This window comes from Macaca nemestrina, chromosome 19 (genome assembly GCF_043159975.1).
Source record: "Macaca nemestrina isolate mMacNem1 chromosome 19, mMacNem.hap1, whole genome shotgun sequence".
NCBI lineage: Eukaryota > Metazoa > Chordata > Mammalia > Primates > Cercopithecidae > Macaca > Macaca nemestrina.
Window position 1 is genome coordinate 41,331,493 of NC_092143.1, and position 26,529 is coordinate 41,358,021.

At 41.2% G+C, this 26,529-nt stretch overlaps 2 protein-coding genes across 6 annotated transcripts in view; one reads left to right on the top strand and one right to left on the bottom strand.

Annotated features, from left to right (window-relative positions):
* The window catches only part of LOC112423687 (endogenous retrovirus group K member 16 Rec protein-like), an 83,686-nt gene that overhangs the window by 39,009 nt on the left and 18,148 nt on the right, over positions 1-26,529 (top strand). For 2 of the 3 annotated variants that reach the window (XM_071085328.1, XM_071085327.1), the window contains exon 3: positions 22,844-22,964. The gene's annotated coding sequence lies outside the window, so the exon portion shown is untranslated. Of the gene's footprint in view, positions 1-22,843; positions 22,965-26,392; positions 26,515-26,529 lie in introns of those variants that run through there. The other variant, XM_071085329.1, reaches the window with a different exon arrangement.
* On the bottom strand, positions 311-26,461 carry LOC105489405 (spindle and kinetochore associated complex subunit 1). Of its 3 annotated transcripts, XR_011616882.1 has the most exons (9): positions 26,326-26,461; positions 25,598-25,696; positions 21,241-21,365; positions 19,262-19,359; positions 16,440-16,577; positions 9,838-10,007; positions 8,899-9,079; positions 4,114-4,330; positions 311-777 (listed from the first exon to the last, which is right to left on the bottom strand). XR_011616882.1 is itself a non-coding variant. In XM_024795251.2 (8 exons), exons 2-7 carry the CDS (start codon positions 22,391-22,393, stop codon positions 8,931-8,933), a joined length of 708 nt encoding a protein of 235 aa, XP_024651019.2. In that variant the 5' UTR covers positions 22,394-22,489; positions 25,598-25,644; the 3' UTR covers positions 3,230-4,330; positions 8,899-8,930. The 3 variants fall into 3 exon arrangements, 2 of the variants coding, with proteins under 2 accessions (XP_024651019.2, XP_011752516.2); XM_024795251.2 differs by lacking the exons at positions 311-777; positions 26,326-26,461 and adding an exon at positions 22,366-22,489 and having other exon boundaries at positions 3,230-4,330; positions 25,598-25,644; XM_011754214.3 differs by lacking the exon at positions 311-777 and having other exon boundaries at positions 3,234-4,330.

The following is a 26,529-nucleotide window of genomic DNA, read 5'->3' on the forward strand; positions in this document are numbered from 1 at the left end:
GTCACAGCCGCTTCCCTCCCAGAGAAAGTCAGATCTGACTTACCTTTCCGGGACCAGAAACTGAGGACTCAGGAGTTGAATTTTTGTGGGCACACACCGGTGGTCGATCCATTCCCCTCCGGAAGACGGGGTCTTATGGGGCCCTGGAACATCTTCAGGTGGCACCTCCCTTATAAGTCCGCCATCTGTCCGGGGGAGCCTGGAACGAGTCCGGCTCTCACCCGGTGGTGAAACTCTCGCTGGGGCCTCCAAATGTTGTAACCAAGCGAGTTACAGAGAAACGCCACACTTTGAGATTAATTCAGGAGTCTTTTATTAGCCGGTGGCCGAGAGATGGCTAGCACTCAAAATTCTCTCGGCCCCAAAGAAGGGGCTAGATTTTCTTTTATACTTTGGTTTAGAGAGGGGAGGGGGAGCCTAGCTGTAGCAATCTTACAGAAGTAAAACAGGCAAAAAAAAAAAAAAAAAAAGTTAAAAAGACAAATGGTTACAGGAAAACAGTTCCAGGTGTAGGGGCTTTAAATCCATCACAAGGTGATAGGTGCGAGGGCTTTGGGTGCTATGTACCGGACACAAACGCAGGGGCTTAGGGTACTATCACCGGGGCGAATTTCTGGGAACTGCGGACATAGCTTGCCACCCTACCTTACCAGTTAATTGCACTCTTTGATGTGCTGGGAGTCAGCGTGCACAAGTTAAGTCCCTGAGGAAGGGGGTGGGTTAAGGAGCCCTTGATGTCTTGCAAATGAAGGAGCCAAATGGAGTCCTTTCATCTGGCTTTCTCAGCTAAGGAAGAGTATTCATATTAAAACAAGGTAAGGTATCACATAGTGAAGTGACTAAGAGGTTCGCTACAGCAAGACACTACTACTATACTAATGTGGCAGGCTGGGTCTCACTAACACAGGCCTCCATAACAACTGTTTCAGTACCGACTGAGTGACTATATTAAATATTAAAAGCTGAAAGAGCCAGTACCCTTACACAAAGGCTAGAATGTAACAAAAGCCCACCAAGAGTTTTGCCCAGGCCTTTCCTGTACCTTAAAGCATGACTAAACAGGTTTTATTGTGACTCTAAAGAAACTCCCCAGGCCTCCACAAACAAGTTTACTGGGGGTCTGAAGAAACTCCCCAAACCTCCATGATTTAGCAGGAGACAAGATAAGGGTAATCACCCCAGCACCTGGGCCCATTTAGATTAAGTAAATTTACTGAGGCTCCAGAGGAAGGTCTTCAAGACTCAGACCTTAGGTATAGATTAAAAGAAGTTAATCACTTAAGTCTTTAGACGAATGCACACTTACATATAGACATATACCTTAGAAGGCATATAAGCTCTAGAAAACTTCGTAATTCTGAGTTTGGTGATAATTTCCAGGCCTTCTCCCTGTAACTGGTTGCAGAAACAAAAACGCGCTTCCTCCCCAGTCCACCTGCATCTCGTTATTGGGCCACGAGAAACAGCAGCCTGGCCCTCAGTGTGGTCTGGGAACACTAAGACAGAAGGATTATGGGAGAAAGTGGGATTACTAGAGGCTATTTGCCAGGCCATCCAGACAAAGCTACAACTATAGTTTCAACCTACAGTGGAGAATTACACTGCATGATTTCCCACTGCCCAATGGCAAATGGAACCACAAAAAGAGGGCTGGTTGGAGTAGTCAGTGCCGCAGAGGAGACACAGCCTGCCAAGGATACCAACCCAAAGCAAAGTGAGAGAGAATGAAATTTCTGGCTTCTCCCCCTCTCCAACATGCCAGTCTTCCACTAGCACTTCCTATTGGCTAAATCCAGCCAGAAGCCATTTGGTAAGGGAGACTGGAAAATTAGTTCCTTGCAAATCACAGCAGAGAAATAAGTGGCTGATGATACCAGTTCCTGATGCTATCCCCTACCCCTCATCCATGGCTCCTGCTCCATAGACAGGATCTGGATGGGGCAGCTGGTGAAAAACTATTCCTCCTTTTCCCCCAGCTCCTACTATAGTACAGAGGTTCGGTCCACAGGGGGTGGAAGCAAATCTCAAAGACTGGCAATACCCTGCCCCTGCCAAGGGGCTTGACTTCAACTGAATCAGACTGTAGAGCAATTTCTGCCCCAAGGCACTGTCAAGAACAGACCAATCACCTAGCAATTAGTGGAGGCTAACAGCTGGGTGTGATACCAACTGAGGCAGACCGGCCAGAAGCTTAATGGGAAGATCAGGAAAGAAGATAGTCAAATCACTGAACTTGCTCAGCCAAGTCACTGCAGCTGTTATACATGTGTTCAAAGATCTAAAGGGAACCACGTTTAACGGAAGCCTAGTGACAATGTCTCATCAAATACAGAATATCAATACAAAGACAGAAATTGTAAGAAAGAACCAAATGAAAATTCTGGAGTTTAAAAGCACAAAAACAGGAACCAAAGAAAGAATCGGCAAACCTGAAGATAGATCAATAGAGATCATATATTTGAAGAATACAGAGAAAGAATAGAAATAATAGGAGGGAAAATAAAGACAAATGAGCAGAGCTTTGGAGAAAAGTGGGGCACCAACATATTTGTAATGTAAGTACAGGAGTGGAGAGAAAGTGCAACAGCAAAAGGTTCTTGCCTTAGCCATGCCAAAGAATTGGTGTGGCGGCAGCCTGCGGCAAGAGAGACACGAATGGGACCAAGAGAAAAAAAAGCTGTAGGCTTCATTAAGCAGAGGGACAGTACAAAGCTTCCACAGTGTGGAAGGGGTCCCGAACGGGTAGCCAGTGTTAGATTTTTCGATCCCCTTTTAAACTAACTCTTTAAGGCGGGAAATACGCGCGGCGGGAAGATGTTACCAGAGTGAGAAACAAAGACAATTAACATGTCTCAGATCTTGAGGAAAACCGGAATTGTAACTTAAGTTTTATCTACTTTGTGACCTTGCAGCAGCATGGCAAAGGAGACAGGATCTCACAGGGTTTTACAAATTGTGTTTACAAGGAATTAGAATTGGGAGCATAGATAAGGTCTGCTGGTCACAGAAAAGCGGGCTTTTAACATTCCTTTTAGTTTCAGGGGAGGGGGAAGGGAGAGAGGGAGAGAGGACACAGGGAAGCTTATAGCAAACTTTTCACTGTTTATAGCTTTCTTGGGGAAGAAAACACATGTACAGATTCTGATGTTAGGAATATTTTAAGCATGTATCTTCAATATTATTCATCCAGGACAAAAATAAGTTGTGATGCAGAAAATGACTGAGTTTCACAGCTTTCTGAGCCCCTACCCGACCCAGGAAGCCCAGCTGCCACCTCCTCTCAAAAGGAGCATGCGCACACACACACAAATTAAAAGAAATAGCTGAAAACTTCCTAAATTTAATTAAAATCCATTAATTCACGTAGCAAGAAGCTCAAAGAACTCCAAGTAGGACAAACACAAGACCATCAACATCCAAATATATCATAATCGAAATGTTGAAAGACAAAAATTCTTGTCTCCCTAAGTTGTGGCAGGCCAGGTCTCACTAACGCAGGCCTCCATAACAACTGTTTCAGTATTGAGTGGTTAAGTTGAATATTAAGAGCTAGTGCCCTTATACAAAGGCTGGGATGTAACAAAAGCCCACCAAGAGTTTTGCCTTGGCCTTTCCTGGGCCTTAAAGCATGACAAAATAGACAAAATAACGAAGCAATTCTTAACAGGACCCATTTAGAATTAAACAAGTTTTATCGTAGGTCTGAAGAAACACTCTAGGCCTCCACAAACAAGTTTATTGGTGGTGTGAAGGAACCCCCCAAACCTCTGTGATTTAGCAGGAGACAAGGGTAATTACCCCAGCACCTGGACCCACTTAGATTAAGTAAATTGACTGAGGCTTCAGAGGAAGGTCTTCAGGACTCAGACCTTCTGGGAACATAGTGACCATTCATGAAGTGATTGCTACCATCTTTTCTTTCAAGAAATCTCTACCTCAACAGCAGGTTTGAGCCTTCTCCTTCCCTCTAAGCAGCAGCCTTCCTTGCACAACCCCTAAGGCAAGAAACCCCATCTTATCCCTTCCATAGCAGCTTACACCCAGGGGACCCTTGCCCAACAGGTAGTCTTCCTGGAGGAGGCTGGTATGTTTAAACCACAGTCCACAGGATACACAGCAAGATGCTTTAAGCGGAGGAGTCCATGTGCTGTTCAGACATCTGCCAGGATCTTGCCCTGCCAAAGATGGGATGCAGGCTGTCCTTGTACTAGCTCCCCTCTCTCCTCTTCTCTATATCACACTGTAGTGTCACTGTCACTGGGCACTTTATCAAGCTTGGTGGCTGAACAGACATCGTGTTAACGGTGGAGGGTTTCCAGGTTCTTGGCATCTTGAACAAAGAATTGAACAAAATGCAAAAAGCAAAGAAGGAATGAATGGTTTCATTGAAAATGAAAGTACACTCCACGGTGTGGGAGCGGGCCTAAGCATAGGGACTCAAAGGCCCCGTAACAGAATTTTAGGGAGTTTACATACCCTTGACTTGGGGTATGCCCTATATAAATGAAGAGGATGAAGTGATCAAGTCATTTACTTGGCCTACACCCTATGGAGAGGATATTTCCTGTGATAGCTGAAGTGTGAATCAGCCTTATGTTCCTTGCCTCCAGACTCTATTTTCCTGCCTCAATTGGGCTGGTTTTTAGGATATCCATCTCCCTTTAATTGCACTCTCAAGCTTCACCAGTACTTCTTTCACCTCCTACCCCCAAGTGGAGTCAGCAAGGGCAACCAGTGACTGCTGTGATTATCTTGTTACAAAAGATAAGACAACTGTGGTTCTAAGAGATTAACTGAAGCTTGTGCTGCATGTCAGTAGCATTTCCAGGATTTGAACTCTGGTTAGCCTTCTCACCCCAAAGTCCATTACGTTGCCTCAATAAATGTCTTTTACATACATATATTTACTAATAAGATTGTGTAATGAAATTTCATTAATAAAAATGAGTGGGATTTCAGAACAGATTGCTTTATGTCATAAAGCAAAACAGACTCCTTTATGTCCCCAAAATGTATTTTATGGAGCATTAGTATGCCCAGAGATATTAATATGTATTCCTCAAAAACAGTGAAATAGGTAATGGAAGTAACTCTCCACAAGTAGAATGTGTGCTCCACTCCACAGGCTGTCTCTGTTGGAGATTTAGAAAATAAATGGGTACAAGGAAAATAAATGGGTACAGAAGTCATGCAATAATAAAATCTGCTTATCTTTACTTAACTAAGCATATCCCACACTCTTATAACCACAGAATCCCTCTAAAAACCATCTACGGGCTGGGTGTGGTGGCTCACGCCTACTATCCCAACACTTTGGGAGGCCAAGGAGGGTGAGTGCTTTAGCCCAGGAGTTCAAGACTAGCCTGGGCAACATAGCAAGACTCCAGCTCTACAAAACATACAAAAAAATAGCCAGGCACAGTGGCATGCACCTGTTTGGGAGGCTGAGGTGGGAGGATGGCTTCAACCTGGGAGGTGGAGGCAGTGAACCAATATCACACCACTGTACTCCAGCCTGGACATCAGAGTGAGATTCCGGCAACAAGATGATGACGACGAAGACGAAGATGAAGAAGAGGAGGAAGAAGAAGATGAAGAAGACGACAAAGACAAAAAAGAAGAAGAGGAAGACAAAGAAGACGAAGGAGGAGGAGGAGGAGGGGAAGAAGGAGGAGGAAGAGAAGGAGAAGAAGAAGAGAAGGAAGAAAAGGAGGAGGAGAAGGAAGAGAAGGAGAAGGAAAAGATAAAAGAAGAGAAAAAGAAAAACAACAGAAGAAAAACCCCATCTACTATGTTGAGACTAGCACTCAAGACATGCAGTTTGCGAAATGCCAAAGCTAAAGGTTTATAAGCTTTACCTTAGCTCAAGCTCCCCAGAGGCACCTCAGCAGCCATTCTTTCAAAATAAAACAAACGTAGACAGTCGTTTGACATTAGTTTCAGGAAGAAACATCTTAAATAGAGAAAACGTTTTTTCATGGGGAAAAATGACTCAGAGAAAAATTGTATTAGTCTGTTCTCACACTGCTAATATAGGACATACCTAATAATAGGTAATTTATAAAGGAAAGAAGTTTAATGGACTCACAGTTCCTCATGGCTGGGGAGACCTCACCATCATGGCAGAAGGCGAATGAGGAGCTAAGTCATGTCTTCCATGGCAGCAAGCAAGAGAGCTTGTGCAGGGGAACTCCCATTTATAAAACCATCAGATTGTGTGAGACTCATTAACTACACTATGAGAACAGCATGGGGAAAACCACCCCTATCATTCAGTTCTCTCCACCTGGCCCTGCCCTTGACACATAGGGATTATTACAATTCAAGGTGAGATTTGGGAAGGGGCACAGCCAAACCATATCAAAAATCAAACAAGACTTAAAGAATAATGCCATTATTTTCATTTAAGTTGAGGCATGAAAAATTAAACATGCCTATATTTAAATTAAGGAAAACAAAAGGATAACAGTAAATATGCAGTGTCTGTGTGTTCATCGCAGTGATGGTGTTAACCAGACCACAGGCTTGGTGAGACACATTTCTCTGCTACAGGGACAAGTCCTGCCAAGCAGATGGCACAAACATGGATAGACCAGTCTCCCCAGGTGCATGAAAGAAGCATGGCTAAGTTCTTACAATCCCATTACCCATTTTTCTTGACTACTATCAACCTACCCACACATTATTTTATCACCTTTTTCATCTAAAAGGGAAAAGCCTGTTTTCTTCTATACTACATTCACATAATATTTCTGACACCAAATGTGTGGGGGGTTTTTCCCCATCCCAACCAATTTTCCAACTCTCTAGACACCAGGGTACACCACATTTAATTCAATTCTGACACCAAATAACCTGGAGTTAACGCAGACCCCACAGATTAGGGGCTCAGTCCCATGAAACTGTCCCCAAGTTCAAACACCAATCACAACTAGCGGGTCCCCAGGTTGCCCATACTTCCATCCAACATGGCTACACATGGGGGCTCCCACAACCCCGTCCTCAGGGTTGATAATTTGATACGGCAATGCAGAACTCAGGAAAATGCTTTACTTGTGTTTACCAGTTTAAAGTTACTACAAAGGATACAGATGAACAACAACCAGATGGAGGGTTACCTGGGGCAAGGTCCAGAAGGGTCATGAGCACAGGGCTTGCTGATTTCATAAAGCTGGAGTCCGTCACCTTCCTGGCACATCAAAATGTTTGCCAACCCTGAAGCTCCCTGAACTCCATAGTTTAGAGATTTTTATGTCTTGTTGACATAGGCCTGATGGATTATTCACTCAATCTCCAGCCCCTCTCCCCTCTCTGGAGGTGGGAGACTGAAAGTTTGAAACTTCCAATCATGATGTGGTCTTTGTGAGCAGCCCCCATCCTGATATCCACGTGCCCATCAAGAGTTACCTCATTAGAACAAAAAATTCTCCTATCACTAGGAAATTCAAAGGAATTTAGGAGCTTAATATTTGTGTCAGGAACTGGGGTCAAAGACCAAATGTTAGAACAAAAGATGCACTCCATCACTTTGGAAATTACAAGCGTTTTAGGAGCTCTGAAAAAGGAACTGGATAGGAAGATCAAATATATATTTCTTATTATATCACATTATCACATCAACTTTATTACACTTTCATTACAGGTTGAAGTTTACAGACAGGTGTACACTAAATGCATTTCAGGTAAGCTGCTCCCTAACAAGCTATAGGAAAGCACAATAATCAGATGATAAACTGTCTCCAAATCCAGCTTCCAGGAAGTTTACCTATAGACTGAAACACCATCGATGGAATTTAGACACTAGTGATCTTTAAGTACAAAGAGCCTGGGTATCCTAACCTCATCATCTTGATCTTTTTCTTCCAATATCACATCTGTACTCAATCTTTTTTTTTCTTTTCCTTTTTTTTTTTTTTTTTGAGACGGAGTCTCGCTCTGTTGCCCAGGCTGGAGTGCAGTGGCGCGATTTTGGCTCACTGCAACCTCCACCTCCTGGGTTCAAGCAATTCTCCTGAGTAGCTGGGACTACAGCAGGCACACGCCAATCTGTACCCAATCTTTTTGGGGTCTGCAGCATTGCCCACTCAACACAAAAACTGGACAAGAGCATTTTTTAGTTCTATTATGTGCCTAGTACAGAGGCTTATTCAGCAGGTAGTTAAATATTTGGTGAAAGGAGGTAAATCTTGAAAATATATAAGCTTTATCCAAAAAAGTTTTATTTTTGTAAGAAACAAGAATAGATCAGGTGACCGGGCGTGGTGGCTCACGCCTGTAATCCCAGCACTTTGGGAGGCCAAGGTGGGCGGATCACAAGGTCAGGAGATCGAGACCATGGTGAAACCCCGTCTCTACTAAAAATAGAAAAAATTAGCCGGGCGCAGGGGCGGGCGCCTGTAGTCCCAGCTACTCGGGAGGCTGAGGCAGGAGAATGGCGTGAACCCGGGAGGCGGAGCTTGCAGTGAGCCGAGATTGCACCACTGAACTCCAGCCTGGGCGACAGAGCGAGACTCCGTCTCAAAAAAAAAAAAAAAAAAAAAAGAATAGATCAGGTGTAGTGGCTCACGCCTGTAACCCCAGCACTTTGGGAGGCAGAGGAGGTGGATTGTTTGAGCTCAGGAGTTCAAGAGCAGCCTAGGCAACATGGTGAAACCCCATCTCTACAAAAAATACATTAGACAGGCATAGTGGTGCACACTTGTAGTCCCAGCTATTCAGGGGGCTGAGGTGGGAGGATCACTTGAGCCTGGGAGGTTGAGGCTGCAGTAAGCCATGTTTGCGCCACTGCACTCTAGCCTGCGTGACAAAGCAAGATCCTGTCTCAAAGAAAAAAAAGGAAAAAAGACTAAAAGTTAAAAAAACTTATATATAAGAAAATAATAGAAATAGCCTCTATACCCTATTGGTCCGTTCAAAAGTTCACAAGGAACTCAGGTTATAACATAACGAGTAAGTCCTCCCCCTCGGACCTCTGATAGCCTCCGGCAGTGTCGTAAAATATTCAGTAACACGTGAAACTTCTTGTCAACTTTCAAAGTCGTGAACTCCTTTATGTCAGCTTCCACTATAAAATAACGACCTAAAAATAAAGATATTAGTGCTAATTTTTATAAGGCCAACTTGCAAGAGTCTTTAATACATTAAATTGTGAATATGAATGGTATTAATCATTTTTACTGTTAGTATCCAATAAAATCAGTAACTAGTATTCTTGCTAAAATAATAATTATTCTATCCATAGAAGTTGCATGCATGATATTTATTAGGTCACTAGCTATCTGTTGGTATCGCTTGAACAATTCACTTTTCAAGAAGCAATATGATGTAGTGGTTACCAGAATAAAACCCATAACAGTGCTATCACTTAACTGGATGGCCTTGGACAACTCTTTGCCTAGTCTGCAAATTGGGAGTAATAATAGTAAGTGACACGGGTGTTGTAAGGATTGAAGCTCTTGGCACACTCTCTGCCGTACAGAAAGTAGCTATATCAACAGGACTAGCTGTTATCATTACTATTCAATTTCTGAAAACATTGGGCATAGTTCCACAATAGACTCTATCTAGCAGTGTTTCTCAGGCTCAGCACTACAGACACTGTGAGCCCGATAATTCATTTTGTGGGTGCTATCCTGTGCACTGCCAGCTGTTACAGCAGCATCCCTGGCCTCTACCTACTAGATGCCAGGAGCACCCAGCTCCAACAACCAAAAACGTCTCCAGACATGGTAAAATGTCCCCTGGTAGGATAACTGCTCCTGGTTGGGAATTAATTTCCCATGATTTAGTTATACTCAGAACAGTTCACATGTACACATATATATGCTGCCATTTTACCTTTGGTATCCTTCGTTTCTTCATCAATAAATCTGTGATAGAGATTTCTGGCCACAGAATTCATAGACTTTTTTGGCTGATGTAGGATTTTATATTTACTAATTACTGCCTTGTTCATTTCTTTAATAACATCATTAATTTGACCATAGGTTAAGCGGGATTTCATGTACCTGTAAAAAGGTATATGGTTAATTATTATTTTAAAGAATCATCATACAAAATTACTTTCCTTGAAAAACGTAAGTATGGTGACTTTGTACGATAGTAAAACTATAGTACCCTTTATAAGAACAATTTTATATCAACTTCCAAATAAACCAGACAGCTGAATAATTAAATAGAGGTGACAACACACCAGTGCTTACCTTCTCTAACTATTAACCTCTACTGTTTACCTATGGAGAACTGATATGATAACTTTAAATAAGCTCTCAAATTCTGATTCAAATGGACTGATTAACTGCAATATATAAGTTTATTTAAACATTAATTTTTAAATGTGACAAAGGAAAAATTTAAATATTAATAAATTATACAACTCATAGCACTCTGGGGCTATGTAAAAACCATTACTTGTTCAGAGAAAGAAAGAGAAAAAAAGGAGGAGGAGGAAGGGAAGATGAAGGGCAACAAAGAAGACCACAACAAGGATGACAATGAAAATTAAGACAAAGAGGAATTAACAGGGTAGGCAATGTACAGGAGTGAGTGACTGGAAGCTGCCCGGGCAGAGAAGAACCAAAGAGTAGCCATGATGTTTTTTATGCCCTAGCTCAAATGCCCTTAGAGCACTGTCTATTTCACTCTGAATTCTACTCTTTAACCTCCCTCCTGTCCGTCCTCCCAGTCACCATGGAGTCTTAGAATATAAAAATAGGAGACTCACAATTTTGAATATTTTGAACACACCAAAAACAAAACTTGATGATCTGCTTCAATTTGTCTCTTCAACAAATGGTAAGTTCAGTGAGTTAAGCTCTGTCCTTCACTTCTATTCAAAGTAGCAGCTTTCTAGTCAAAACTTCCTTGATAAAATGATATAAAAGTTTATTTAAAAGAAAATGTTAGGCCGGGCACGGTGGCTCACGCCTGTAATCCCAGCACTTTGGGAGGTCAAGGCGGGCGGATCACAGGGTCAGGGTATCGAGACCATCCTGGCTAACACGGTAAAACCCCGTCTCTACTAAAAATACAAAAACTATCCTGGCTAACACGGTGAAACCCCGTCTCTACTAAAAAAAATACAAAAAACTAGCCAGGCAAGGTGGCGGGCGCCTGTAGTCCCAGCTACTCGGGAGGCTGAGGCAGGAGAATGGCGTGAACCCGGGAGGCGGAGCTTGCAGTGAGCTGAGATCCGGCCACTGCACTACAGCCTGGGCGACAGACCGAGACTCCGTCTCAAAAAAAAAAAGAAAAGAAAAAAGAAAATGTTCGTATTTCCAAAAAGCACTCATTTTCATTATTCCTCTCTTTTCTAAATTCATTTTTGCTGTCCTGTTTTTTCTAACCAGTTTCTACAAACTCTAATACCTCAGCTCTCCACAATGCACTTATAAATTCCTTCAAATCCTCTCAACTACCACCTTGATTTGCTCAATAGTCATCCCTAATCTCTGCCAATGTTTTCCACTTTAACTCTACTCTCAGCACCATTTGTTTTAAAGTAAATAAAAACTCTATGCTTGGAAAACATGATTTTTTACCCTAATCTTCTATCTTCATTTCTCATTGATTAAATAACCCCAGGTTGAAAAATGAATACTCCACCATGACCATTCTAATTTCCTTCCAATAGCTCTCCATTGGAAGCATTTTCCAAAAATCCTTTACTCCACTGTCCCTCACAGTCATCTGCTCTTCACATTAGCTCAGCCAATGAGCAACAACACAAAGACCAAAGCTGAATAGCATCAGAGCATCAAACAGTTTTCATGAAAATAAAGCTGTCAGTAAAGGAAATGACCACCAGTGTGGTGGCTCACACCTGTAATCTCAGCACTTTGGGAGGCCAAGGCAGGTGGATCACTTGAGATCACGAGTTTGAGACCAGCCTGACCAACATGGTGAAACCCTATCTCTACTAAAAATAGAAAAATTAGCTGGGTGTGGTGGCACACACCTGCGGTCCCAGCTACTTGGGAGACTGAACCATGAGAATTGCTTGAGCCCAGGAGGCAGAGGTTGCAGTGAGCCGAGATCATGCCACTGCACTCCAGCCTGGGGGACAGAGTGAGACTGTCTCAAAAACAAAAGAAGTAGTAAACAAAACAAAACAAAGTCAAAGGAAATGACAAAATGACCCCCCCACCCCGGCCAAAAAAAAAAAAAAAAAGACTAAAGAGCAATGTCAACATCCTCACTACTCTTGGACTTGTGAAAGAGCCAGGTATTTTTCAAGTGGCTAACTGGTAGCAATGTTTAAGTAGTAAGTAATACTAGCAGGTGTGAGATTAGGTTGGGCATTCTCACATACTACAACAGGAGTAAAAACTGGTATGCAGCACTCTGACGTGTCAAGAGCTTGGAAACTGTCACTGCCGTCCTCACAACAAGAGCAAACTGAAAGCTGGTAACTCTTCTCAGAGAATCGAGGTCACAGGGCCAAACACTGCCTCCAAAACAGGAGAGACAAGCAAATACAGAGAATCACAGCTTCCTAGGAATAGAAGCCACTGGAGTGAGTAACTGCAGGAACATTCAAATAGTAACTGACAAACTGCTAAGGCTCAGTTTGAACTAGCTTGAGAGTTAAAAACTCCTGGTGATCCAGTTTAGGAAACCCCCATACTTTCACGAGTTTACTTCCAGGAACCACCCCTGCCTTCCACCCAGGTTTTCAAAATGAGGATCAGAGAAAAATTCTCCTGAGCATCAGCAAGAGGAGGGAAAAAGTAATTATTTTGAAATAGGGCAGGTAAAAGTAGAGCAGTTCTGTTATTCAAAACAAAGACCTGCCCTCAAGGAAAACTACTTGACTAGAACCTTATCTGACCTAGGGGAAGGGTAATTAGACAATTTCAGCCCCGTCTAGCTAAGAAACACTTTAGAAGGTCACAGGCCAGAGATGCAGAACCCCTAAAAACCCTGAGATTTAATCATAAGATTATAGAATGCTTCTCCTCTCCAACACCTTACCACCACTACAACAAGGTTACAGGAATGCATGAGTGAACTAACACTGAGCAAGCTACAAGACACAGAATCTATTAAGAAAAAATTTCTAAGGAAACCCAAAGACGACAGAGGAGACAAAAGAAATGGGAACTAGGGCCGGGTGCAGTGGCTCACGCCTGTAATTCCAGCACTTTGGGAGGCCGAGGCGGGCGGATCACAAGGTCAGGAGATCGAGACCATCCTGGCTAACACGGTGAAACCCCGTCTCTACTAAAAATACAAAAAATTAGCTCGGCATGGTGGCGGCGGGCGCCTGTAGTCCCAGCTACTCTGGAGGCTGAGGCAGGAGAATGGCATGAACCCAGGAGGCGGAGCTTGCAGTGGGCCGAGATCGCGCTACTGCACTCCAGCCTGGGTGACAGAGCTAGACTCCATCTCAAAACAAATAAACAAACAAACAAACAAACAAAAGAAATGGGAACTAGAAGAAATTGAAGCATCTGACATTTACAACCATAGCAACCATTAAACATAGCCCAGCTCCTAGACATATCAACATAAAATCTCACACTAGAAGCCTATATACTTCAGTTCCTATCATGCAGATACATCTTGTCCAGCTTTCAACAAAAATTACTAGGCATAAGAAAAAATACAGGCTGAAAGCATCACAAGCATCAGAAGCAGACTGAGAAATGACAGAGATTTTGTAAGTATCAAACCACTAATTCAAATAACTACGTTTAATATGCTAAGGACTCCAATGGAAAAAGGATAAAATGCAAGAATAGACAGACAAAGAAAGAAAGCAGAGATAGAAACTCTACAGAGGAATCAAAAGGAAATGCTAGAAATAAAGAACTCTAACAGAAATGAAGAATGCCCTTGATGGGCTCCATCAGCAGACTAGACTCAGCTAAAGAATCAGTGAACTTGAAGATACATCAATAGAGAACGTCAATAGATACTTCCCAAACTAAAATGCAAAGAGAAATACAAAAAAGAACAGAAAACCCAAGAACTGTGAGGCAATCACAAAAAAGTATAACATACAGGTAATGGGAATACCAGAGGAGAGGAAGGAAGATATGCAAAGAATTCTTAAAATTCAATGAGAAGAAAACAAACAACCCTCAAAACGGGCTCAAGACCTGAACAGATATCTCATCAAAGAAGATATGCAAATGGAAAATAAGTATATCAATATGAAAAGATGCTCAGCATTCCCTTCGATAGCTCAGCTGGTAGAGCAGGGGACTGTAATACTTGCTGAAAAGATGCTCAATGTCAAATGTCACTAGGGAATTGTAAAGTAAAATGATTAGATACCGCTACACACCTATCAGAGTGGCTAAAATCCAGAACACTGGCAATACCAAATGATAAAGAGGATGTGGAGCAAGAGGAATGTTCTGTCATTGCTGATGGGAATGCAAAATGGTATAGCCATTGTCAGGTTTTTACAAAACTGAACATACTCTCACACGATCCAGCAATTACACTCCTAAGTATTTACCCAAATGAGTTGAAAACTTATGTCCACACAAAACCTGCACATGAATGTTTTTAGCAGCTTTATTCATAATTGCACCAAACTGGAAGGAACTAAGATTGCTTCAATAGGTGAATGAATAAAGAAACCAGTACATCCATACAATGGAGTACTATTTAGTGTTAAAAAGAAATGAGCTATCAAACCACAAAAAGATACAAGGGGTCATAAATCCTTATTTCTAAGTAAAAGAAGCCAGTCAGAGAACGCTACATACTGTATGACTCTAACCATAGAACATTCTGGGGTTCAGTGGGAGATAGAAAGAGGTGGGATACAAGGCACTTTTAGTACAGTGAAACGTTTTAGGATAGTGAAATTCTTCTGTATGATACAGTAATGGTAGACACATGATATCATGCTTTTGTCAAAATGTACAACACAGAATAAATCCTAACATAAACTAAGGATGTTAGTTAATAGTAATGTATCGATATTGGTTTGACAACTGTAACAGATATGTCATACCAATGCTCTGTTACTGAGGAAAACTGTGTGCAGGGAAGAAGCGGTATGAGAACACTACTATCTGCTCAATTTTTCTGTAAACCTAACAAAGGTTCTAAGAAATACACTTTTTTTTTTTTTTTTTTTTTTTTGAGACAGAGTCTCGCTCTGTTGCCCCCAGTGGCGCGATCTCGGCTCACCGCAAGCTTCGCTTCCCAGGTTCACGCCATTCTCCCGCCTCAGCCTCCGGAGTAGCTGGGACTACAGGCGACTGCCACCACGCCCGGCTAATTTCTTTTTTTTTGGTATTTTTTTTAGTAGAGACGGGGTTTCACCGTGTTAGCCAGGATGGTCTCAATCTCCTGACTTCGTGATCCGCCCGCCTCGGCCTCCCAAAGTGCTGGGATTACAGGCTTGAGCCACCGCGCCCGGCAGAAATACACTTTATTAAATAAAACAACAACCAAAACAAACTGGTATGAATAACTCTCTAGAAAGCAAAATAATCATGATCTTTGCCTCCTAAGACTCTATCCCAAGGAAATAAAAAAATTGCAAAACAGCCTTGTCTAAAAGATATTTCATTGTACCCTTATTTATAACAATAAAGTCAAGCCAAATACCTAATGAGGAAATGCTTCAATAAGTTATTGGATAGCTATATATTATATGACTATTAAGATAGAAAAATTATCACAATAAAAGGATAGTAAGTTGCATTTACAGTATAACTACATTGCTATAATAACAAGTATAAGAAATACCTGTTATACATGTATAGTTAAATAAAATCTGGAAAGCTATACCCTACCTTATCTGAATGGTAGAATTACAGATGAGTTTTACTTTTTGACAACAAACACTTCCTAGCAACATGTATTATTCATATAATAAAAAGGTAACAAGAAATGTAACATAATATAAAGCTTAGAGGTTAAGCAAAGCCCTGGAATTATGAGTTTAAAAACGTGGATTTTCATAATTGGTTCCCCATTATTGCCACATGTAAGAGGCAAGGGAGACCTCCCTCTGGGGGAAGCATTTTGTCTTATTCATTCTTCTATTCAGAGTGACCCAGGGCCTGGAATATAGCACAGGCTCAAACAAGTGTGGGGTGCAATGCACAAATGGAAACCAAACACAACATACTCCATTCTCATTCTCAAGTCTACACAACTCATTCAATTTCCTTAAAATTACCACAAAACTGAGTCTACTTCTATAATATAATTGGTAAATCTGTAACACAGAAAGGTCCGAGAGGACTTAAGCAAAGAATTGATCCATCTCTAGATCTCTCTATGAAGGGGTTTTACAACAAAAATCTTCAAAAAATTTACTGCATTTTTCACAGTATAATGTGAAACGTTTTAAAAAGATCAATATTTGAACATAGCATATTACAATTAATATAATTAAGCTTTATGATTTAAACAATCATCTATGTTGATAATTAAGCGGTTGAACATTATTTATCTTAAATACTTACGAAGGAACACCATTGAACTCATCACAAGTTATAAATGGCATTTCCTTAATACTTCTTTGTTCTTTGGGAGGCTTCTTTATGGGTTCAGGTTCCTCAACTTTGATTGGTTCTTCAGGATCAAGATCTGATCCCTTAACACTACAGAACAGAGATGTACATACATACAGGCAATTGTCAGAAATAAGCAGCATACTGCAAAGTTTTCCCAACTGAAAATAATAATAAATACATAACTCATCCTGTTATAATCTCATTGTCAACATTTTTTTGTATTCCTATGTCTATTGTTCATTAAAATCTAAACAGTGAAGGAAATGTTGAAAAATTAAGTTCCCAAATCTTCAGTAATATAGCTATATTTATTTACATGTAACACGATATCTTTGTTAGTTCTCCCACTGGCTCCTCAAAGTCAGTAAGTTAACAGCTTTGTGGCTTCATGGCTTCTCTTAACCCCTTCCTGACATCCCTAACTCTGAATCTGGAAACGTCAGTTACCTTAGACTTCTGTTTATTCTAATTTATCCTGATGGTTGCTCGTGTCAGTCCCTGTGGATTGCAGAGTCATTTTAGTTGCCAGCATGATCATGGGTCACCCCGGATTCAATCTGCCCAATTTTTAGAGCGAGTGAGAAGCCTACTAATATATCTCCTGCCCCACTAGCAAACAAAGTCTAGAAACACACTATAGCTCCTAGGTTCCTTAACTGCCAGGGATGTGGCCAGCAGTAAGTCAAGACACAGGAAAGACGACACCAGATATAAGAAACAGTAGGGGCTGCTATAACCACACATCATAACAGGTAGAAGAAATGCCTGTTATATATGTGTAGTTACATAAAATCTGGAAAGCTATACCCTACCTTATCTGAATGGTAGAATTACAGATGAGTTTTATTTTCTGACAACAAACACTTTCTAGCAACATGTATTATTTGTGTAATAAAAAGGTAACAAGAAATGTAATATAATATAAAGCTTAGAAGTTAAGCAAAGCCCTGGAATTATGAGTGGGAGGATGGCCACAGGACCAAGCCAAGGGAATCCCCAGAAAGGCAGGAAGTGAGAGCCCAAGATGACAGTCGAATGCCAGACACAGATGGCAACTAGCCTTACTGAGGTGGTGTGACTCGGCCATGCTGCACGCTGTCAAGATAAAGATGCCCAATGCACCATAATCCTTCTGTGAATCCTAACATATGAGATTCCACTGTGAGACTGGATGAATCATACCTGTACTTGTTTGTCTTGACCATGTGTTGAGGAAGCACCTGAGTGCTCCCTTTATGCCCTGCTGTGTTTATCAGCCGAAAATAACCATTTTGACCTACAGAAAGGTTCTGCTCTGACCTATCCCTGAGAGTTGAAGCTAGGCCATAGTGAGCTTAGAAGAAAATTCCTCCTATTCCCCTGATCAAATTCTTGCTGGATGTACAATGACAGGTAATGTGAGAAAGAGCGAGACAGGATAAAGATGCCAATTCCTCGCCAAGGTGATGGGAGGATATGTGGGTAACAAGAGAGCCAGGTCTTCGAGATACAAAGCAGGCCACTGAATCACGGGAACTAGATGTCCTATCAAGGCTAGAGCTGGACATTTGAGAGCATTAACAGTGGAGTTAGGCAAGAATGAGTAAAGCAGGTAGGAAAGATCTATAATCTAAAAGAGGGGAGAGAAAAAGGAGGCAGCCAAGTCAGAGATGTGGGCTGACAACTAAGAAAACATAGTGGCAGTGCAGAAAACAGAATTTCAAAAACAAAAAGGCGGTATGCAAAATGAAATCTTAGAAGTAGAACCAGGGCTGACACAGGATATTTTACCTCTTTGTGACCTTCAACCACCCTAGGTGTGGTGGCAATGACAGCCAAAAGCCAGGTGTTAAGGCCTCGGGGAAAAAACCGCCACAGACACACCTTGTAAGTGCGGAGAGAGAGAGAGGATAGACATTTGAGGGGAAAAAAGAGCTAAGCTTATTGTTCATTTGGCTTTTATTTATTTATGTATTTATTTATTTTGAGGCAGGATCTTACTCTGTTGCCCAGACTGGAGTATAGTGGCACCATCCCGGCTCACCGCAGCCTTGACCTGCCAGGCTCAAGCAATCCTCCTGCCTCAGCTCCCTGAGTAGCTGGGACTACAGGGGTGTGCCACTGTGTCTGGCTAATATTTTGTATTTTTAGCAGAGACGGGGTTTCGCCATGTTGCCCAGGCTAGTCTCAAACTCTTGGGCTCAAGCAATCTGCCTGCCTCGGCTTCCCAAAATGCTAGGATTACAGGCGTGAGCCACTGTGCCCAGCCTCTTTGGCTATTTTTAAAATGGTAACTTCCTTACGCTTTTTTTACCCAAAGGCAGTGGTTCTCAAGGGTCGAGGAAGATTTTGCCCTCAGAGGCATTTGGCAATGTCTGGAGACCTTTTTCATTGTCATGAATGGGTGGGATAGGAGGAATGCTACCAGAATCTAGTGGGCAGAGATCAAGAACACTGCTCAATGTCTATTCTCATAACAAAAAATTAACCTGCCTAAAATGTCAAGGAAGCTGAGGTTGACAAACTGCTCGAAGGAAAAGAAATGAGTGGAAAAAGAGAGGCTAGAGAGACTGGCCCTTGGCAAACTGGGAAAGAGGTGTTAGATTTTCCTCAGAGACAGCAAGATAAGAAAACTGGTGAACATAGTAGGAAATACTGTTTTTAGTATAGGTGACAAAAAACTAGATCATTGCTGACAAAACTGCAAGTACATGAAGAGCAAAAGGCTTTGAAGTATTTGTTTTCATGGGTTTATGAATCCAGATAGCAAGAATAATTATAAATACACTTACCAGCTCTGGGCTACTGTTACTTGAGGCAAATGGGAAGGAATGTTTCCTTTAAGATGTTCTACGTCTTTGTAATCTTCTTCAAGAGATTCACAGAGTTCCTAAAATTTAAAAATGCTCACAAATAAGTCTCTGCCCTCCCCATGTGTGTTTTCAGATATTCTAAAGAGCAGGGAAAATGGTGAACCATAATCACAGTGACTGTGGCCAGTCGCAGTGGCTCACGCCTGTAATTCCAGCACTTGGGGAGGCTGAGGCGGGTGGATCATGAGGTCAGGAGATCAAGACCATCCTGGCTAACACAGTGAAACCCCATCTCTACTAAAAATATAAAAAATTAGCCAGGCGTGGTGGCACGTGCCTGTAGTCCCAGCTACTCAGGAGGCTGAGGCGGGAGAATTGCTTGAAGCTGGGAGGCAGAGGTTGCAGTGAGCCAAGATTGCGCCACTGCACTCCAGCCTGGGTGACAGAGTGAGATTCCATCTCAAAAATAAAAATTAAAAAAAAAAAAATCACAGTGACTGTGAGTACCAATAATGCAGAATGAAGTGAAAAAGCAATGAATCCAGCAATAAAAAATTGGTTTCTAGAGCTGTTTTTGGATGGTGGTAATCTTTTTCTCTACTGGATTTTTTTCAGAGAACAATCACTATAATCACATTGCAATTACAAAGCAGGACTAATGCTAAGTCTTTCTCAAATACTTTAATCTTGGGAGATAACTAAGAAATATATAAAGAACTTATGTTTTTCATTATCATCAATTGCTTTTGTTGGCTTAGCAAATGCTCCTCAGTGTTACCTGTGTGACAGCAACTGTATTATCACAGCATGGTAATATACCCAGCTGGCAAGCACAAGATGCTGCTTTAGGATGACTTCCACTGTGGGCTACCTACATCCCAGCTTAATGAAAATTTCTACTTGATAGCTGGGGTTTTTTTGCTCTCTAACGTTTACTAGAACTTCAGGCTATGAACTCATACAAATTTTAATAAGGAAAATATTCTCTGCCTTTGGATTCCCGCCATCTGGCTCCCAATCACAATGTGAACAGAAATTCCAAATAGCCTTCAGTTCTGAGTCAAGCATTCTCTGGGCCCACACCTAACCCTGGATATTCTTGAGCAGGTTAGAACTGAAATACCAGTATTGGTTTCTGTTTTGAATTTATATAATGTCTTTTCCTTTAAAAGGTGAATGACATTCATGGATACCAATTCCATTTTGACTAATAGAGTGATAGGCATAATCATGCCCATTCCTATAGCTGAAAAATCTTTACAGACCTTAAGGATTATAGGCTGAATGCAGTCGGGGAGGTCCCTTGTTCAATCCCACTGAGCAATTCCCCAGCTTTAACAACGTGAGATAATTATGGTACAGACTATTTCCCCATCAGGAAGTGCACAAGCACTTTTATTAGCTGAAGTCAATTTGAAGGCTTATTTAGAACAAAATGTGCCTGTGAATGAGGCTCAAGTTTTTCTTTACCTGAGAACCCTTATATTACCTTTTATAAAAATACAGAAATGTAGACATATAAGGGAGCTAAGAAACAGTTCAATATGATCCATTATTTTTTCAAATAAGGATCCTGAAACCCCAAGAAGTAAAATAGCTTTCTCAGGGTGGCAGAGAATACTAAGGACCACCAAGGCAAGAATCCATATCTCCTCACCCAAAGCAGGTGTTCTTTACATACCACTCTATTAGAACATCATTGTTTAAATTAAAGCTACCAAGAATTATTAGCAAACTCTCCTTTCTAGTAAAGTTCAATTCCACTGGTCATCAGCAGAAAGAAGTAGCTGTGGAGCTCCGAATTCCATTATACTAGGAAAATAAAACATAAATGGCATACTGTACCATTAATAATTCATAAAACAAAAATATTATAAACAAAGCATCCTTAAGAATTACTTGATTAGGGAGTTTGTATGTATTGCCTTTTTACTGCTTCCTCATTAGAGAAACATTACCTTGAGTGAATTGTTGGTTTGTTCTTGATACTGAATTTCCAATTCCAATTTATTTAGAAGTTCATTTACTACAATGATCTCATCTCCTATTTTATTTAATACCGCCTTCAAGGTAGGTTCCTGGCCTGTGATAAAAAAAAATAAAAGAGAAAACAAAGTGTACAGAAAAGCAGTAGCTGCAAGCACTCATGCAAACTCTTGGAACAGATAGCTGTACCTTAGAGAGGGGTGGAAAAAGGACTATTGCTTTAGTCCCTAGAAACTGACTCCATGGATAATCTTAAGACCTCATTTCTAAGTAGTATGGAAGAAACGGAGAGGAGAGGCAAGGACAATGTCTCCCCTGCATCTTTTGTTTCTGGCAAATTCCTCTACTTATTAAAACACGTAGAAATGTTAGGTAAAACAAGCATCCTTCTACGTCCACAGCCAAGCTTTCATGAGAAAAAGGCAAATCTCCAAGGGTTCCAATATGAAGGGGGAACTGTGGTTCCCCCTCACACCAGGCAATATGTGTGAGCTGAGGCCGCAGCAGCCATAATCTGAGGAGTGTGGAGCAATGCTGGACAGGAGGTTGTCAATCTCAGCATCAGAATATATTTGATTTTAATAGGGGATAAGATCCAAGGTTTGGGGGCTTTAAAATACAGGGTGTTGGAAGTGAGAATCTCAAATGAGGCTAGGACCCTTCTTCATGAATAGATTTTCAGTGAAAGTTGTAATCACTCACCACAGAAATAAGCTTACGTTTTAGACAGGCCCTTCGGTGTGTGTGTGGAAGGGGTAGGAGTGAGGCTGAGGTGAAATTCTCTTTCAGAATTTGTAATATGGATTTGGAGTTCATATTAACACTATTCACACTATGCAAAACCACCCCTAAGCAAACAAAGTAACATAAAAAGTCACAAGCTGGTGATAACCCTGGGTACCCGGCAAAAACAAATGTAAGACGTTCATAAAGTAGTATATTCTCATAGTCCCAATCCCACCTCCTAGCACCTCTCTCTAGCAACTTTCAGAGATTTGAGATGGATGAGAAAATCAGAGTCCCTTCCTCCCTAGAAATAAAAGAAGTAGTTTTTAAAAAAATTTAAGGGCAGATTAAAAGCACAAAAGAAAAACTACCTTCATAATTGAAGTTTCCCATCTGCATTTCCAGCAGTCACAACAATGACATACACATAAGTAAAAGCAGACTTTGGCAGTATCTGTAGATTATGGAGGCAGTAGAGTGAACCAGGTAGAAGACCTGAAGTCAGAGACACCAAGTACCTACCTCATTACTGTGAAGATAGGTGAAAGTACACATAAGGTGGGCTTAGCCCTGTCTAAAACCTAATACTCAGTAAATGCTAACTGCCATTCATCATCATCATGAGGAGTGTATCATCCTATCTAATAGAGCAATGCTACTTGCATTTGACACTCAGCTCATAACAACTAAAACAAGTAAATGAGAGTACTGATGTCTCTACTGAGAATAATTTCAGTAGAATTAGTTGAATACAGTATTTCTTCCCCATACACTGGTATCTCAACTTTTAGTCACCTAAATTTTAGGGTGTTGTTTACCACTTTTTTTTTTTTTTTTTTTTTGAGACAGGGTCTTCTTGCTCTGTCACCCAGGCTGTAGTTCAGTGGCACCATCACAGCTCACTGTAGCCTCAACCTACCAGACTCAAGCAATCCTCCTGCGTCAGCCTCCTGAATAGCTGGGACTACAGGTAAGCACCACCACGCCTGGCTAATTTTTTATTTTGTGTACAGACAGGGTCTTATTATGTTACCAGGCTGGTCTCAAACTCCTAAGTTCAAGCAACCCGCCTGCCTCGGCCTCCCAAAGTGCTGGCATTACAGGCATGTGTCTGGCCACTGCTTTTCATGTACTGATCTAGTCAGTTACAGAAGCCAAAGTAGCAAACAAATGACCAGGCTTTATTTTATAGGCTATGGAGGCACACAAATTATTCTCCCCCCATACAAAATGACAGTTGACAACTGTGTAGGAATCTAATGGGTCTGACTGCTTCGGCCAGGCCTCATGCTTTGGTGGGTCATTTGAATTCAAGGCTTGATAGTTTTATAGATCTCCAAATTATATTTGTTTATCCAAGAGTAATCATAACCTCAGAAAGTGAAAGTAAACAAGACAAATTATTAAACATCTAAAAGTCTTTTACAACTTACTTCAATCAAAATAGCAACAAATAGAAAGAGTACTAACATGGGAATCAAGAAACAGAAACTGTCACCCAACCGTACTCACGAGCTGAGGGACCTGGGCTAGCCACCTGACTTCTGAGAGTCTCAATTTCCTCAGGTGTGAAGGGGGCTCCTTAAGATGAACCCACAGTCCCTTTAGCTTTAACTTTCCAGAGTATGTGAACCATAAACTGTAAAATGTATGAGGCTCCTTTATTAGTAGTTATCAATATAGGACTGAGAATATCAAGGTCCCTGGGAGGGGAGGTATAATTCAAAAGGGCCTATCTAACATTATAATTTCATATTTGAGAAAGTTTTCAAACTACCAATTCATAATACAAACTACAAGACAAGTTCAACACAACCTTCCCAGCACATGGAATTCTGTCTGCCAATAAACCTTTACTCTCCCAGATAAGGTTAGGGTGTATATAATTCTTTAAACAACATTTTAGATTTGACAAGGATCATCTGTTTCTATGAACTTTCATTGCATCATCCAATTTCAGCACATCAAAATATTTTCAAAGATACTTACAATCTCCAACTTCATGGATGCTTAAATAATTTATTTTATTTTCAATTAGTTATTTCCCAGTGATATAGAGTAATAAGCTTCCTCCAAAGCAGGCTCTAAGATGGGTTATGGACTACTTTTACTTCTATGGATCTCTACATCAGTTTTTTTTTTTTACTTGCCTTTTAATACAGTGATGTGCCACATAACAGTGATTCAGTCAACAATGGACCACAAATATGGCAGTGGCCCCATAAGATTATAATGGAGCTGAAACATTCCTATTGCCTTGTAACATCAAAGCCATCATAACCTCATGGTGCAATGCATTATTCACATGTTTGTGGTGATGCTGGTGTAAACAAACTATAATGCCAGTATCATACAAGTACAGCACATATAATTATGTATAGTACATAATAATTGACAATAAATGGTTACTACTTTATGTTATTTACTATACAATACTTGGTATTTTTTAGAGTGTACTCCTTCTACTTATTAAAAAAAAAAAAAAAGTTAACTGTAAAATAGCCTCAGGCAGGTCCCTCAGGAGATATTCCAGAAGGCATTGTTACCATAGGAGATGACTGCTCCGTGCATGGTACTGCCCCTGACAACCTTCTAGTGGAACAAGATGTGAATGTGGAAGACAGATGTTGATGATCCTGACCCTGCATAGGCCTAGGCGAATGTGTGTGTGTGTATTCATTTTTGACAAAGTTTAAAAAGTTTTAAAAAAGTAAAAAAAAACCTAATAAAGATATAAAAATATTTTTGTACACCTGTACGATGTATTTGTTTTAAGCTGTTATTAGAAAAGAATTAAAAAGCTAAGCCAAACTAAAAAGTTTATTAAGTAAAAAAGTTATAGTAAGCTAAGGTTAATGTATTATTGAAGATTTTTTTATATAAATGTAGTATAGCCTAAGTGTATAGTACTTATAAAGTCTACAGTAGTATGCAGTGATGTCCTAGGCCTTCACATTCACTCACTGTCACACCCACAGCAACTTCCAGTTCTGCAAGCTCCATTCATGGTAAGTGGCCTATACAGGTGTTCCACTGTTAATCTTTTACTGTATCTTTTCTATGTTTAGATACACAAATACTCACCATTGTGTTAGACTTGCCTAAGGTATTCAGTACAGTCACTTGCTGTACAGGTGTGTTGCCCAGGAGCAATAGGCTATATAGCCTAGACATGTAGTAGGCTGTACCATCTAGGTTTGTGTACATTTACGTACATTCTATGATGTGATGTTTGCACAACGACAAAATCATGTAACACTTTTTCAGAACACATCTCCATCACTAAGCAATGCATGACTGTATCTCCATTTAGCTGTAGAACCATGGATGCCACATAACCTTCAAATCTTACCATTGGCCTATGTGCCTCAGAAAAACATAAGTAAATAATTCTAATGAATATTCAGTTCATTGTTCAACATACCTAACATTTTTAGTATCCTCCGCAATACTAAAACTGACATTGGACTGTTTAAAAAATCGTTATTCAAAATCTAAAATTACCTAAGATGCAGTCACTCAACCAAGCAAAGATGTCATTCAGAGTGGAATAATCAAAATGCATTTTGTACATACGAAGTCAGTGGAATCTGTTTTACTTACCACAGTTTCTTAATGACAAGGTTTTCTTAATATTGCCAATCTTTTCATTAACATGAGAGCATAATTGTTCCAGATCTGAGGAGGCCATCCTTTAAGCCTCTGAAGAAAAAAATATAAACATATTCGTAACGAAAACCCACACAAATTTCTGTTCACTTTCGAAATCCAAGAATGGTCAACATCAAGTAAATCACAAGTCTTTGAAGGTTAAGCACAAATATTCAAGAGCAATTTCTTTCAATTCTACAACATTCAGTTTCTAACCACGGTACAGTACTGACTCGTCTTAGAGCCTTCGGCCATCGATGGATCCCAAACCAGGGTAAAGGGGATAAGCCTGAGTCCTTTCCTTAAGGGTTCAGGAGGACAGACGCACTATTTATATATAAAGACAACACTGGTATTTTCTTTAAACATGCAAAATACGGACACAGTTTTTAAAAATCTCCTACACGGTCAAAGAAATGGGCCCAGGTAATCATTTTTCCTGCGCTGTGAGGGGTTGGGGCTTTACAGTTTGGGATCGGTAAGGAAGCAGAGAAATGGGAAAGGACCAGTTTCCCACCCACTCCACGGGTGAGAGAGAAGGAGCGAGTCTACAGCATCCACCCCAGCGTCCAGCCCCGTCGTCCCCCACGCCCGGCGCGGCCCGCGGCCCGCGGCCCCCAGCCGCCAAGCAGTGCCTGGGGCGCTTCCGAAGGCAGGGTCCCCAACACACAGACTCCAACCTCGAGTCGGTCGGGCAGCAAAAGGCTACTCGCCGCTGGGTCTCCAGCCGCGAATACCGCAGTCTCAGCTGGAAGCCTGGGATGATGAGACTGCGACTCCGGGAGCAAAATTCAAACCGCCCGCCGGGCCCTGGCGCAGCGCAGGCGCACATCCACGCTTCCGAAACGCAGGCTCAGCGGCTGTTGCAGGTTTGCGTCTTCCGG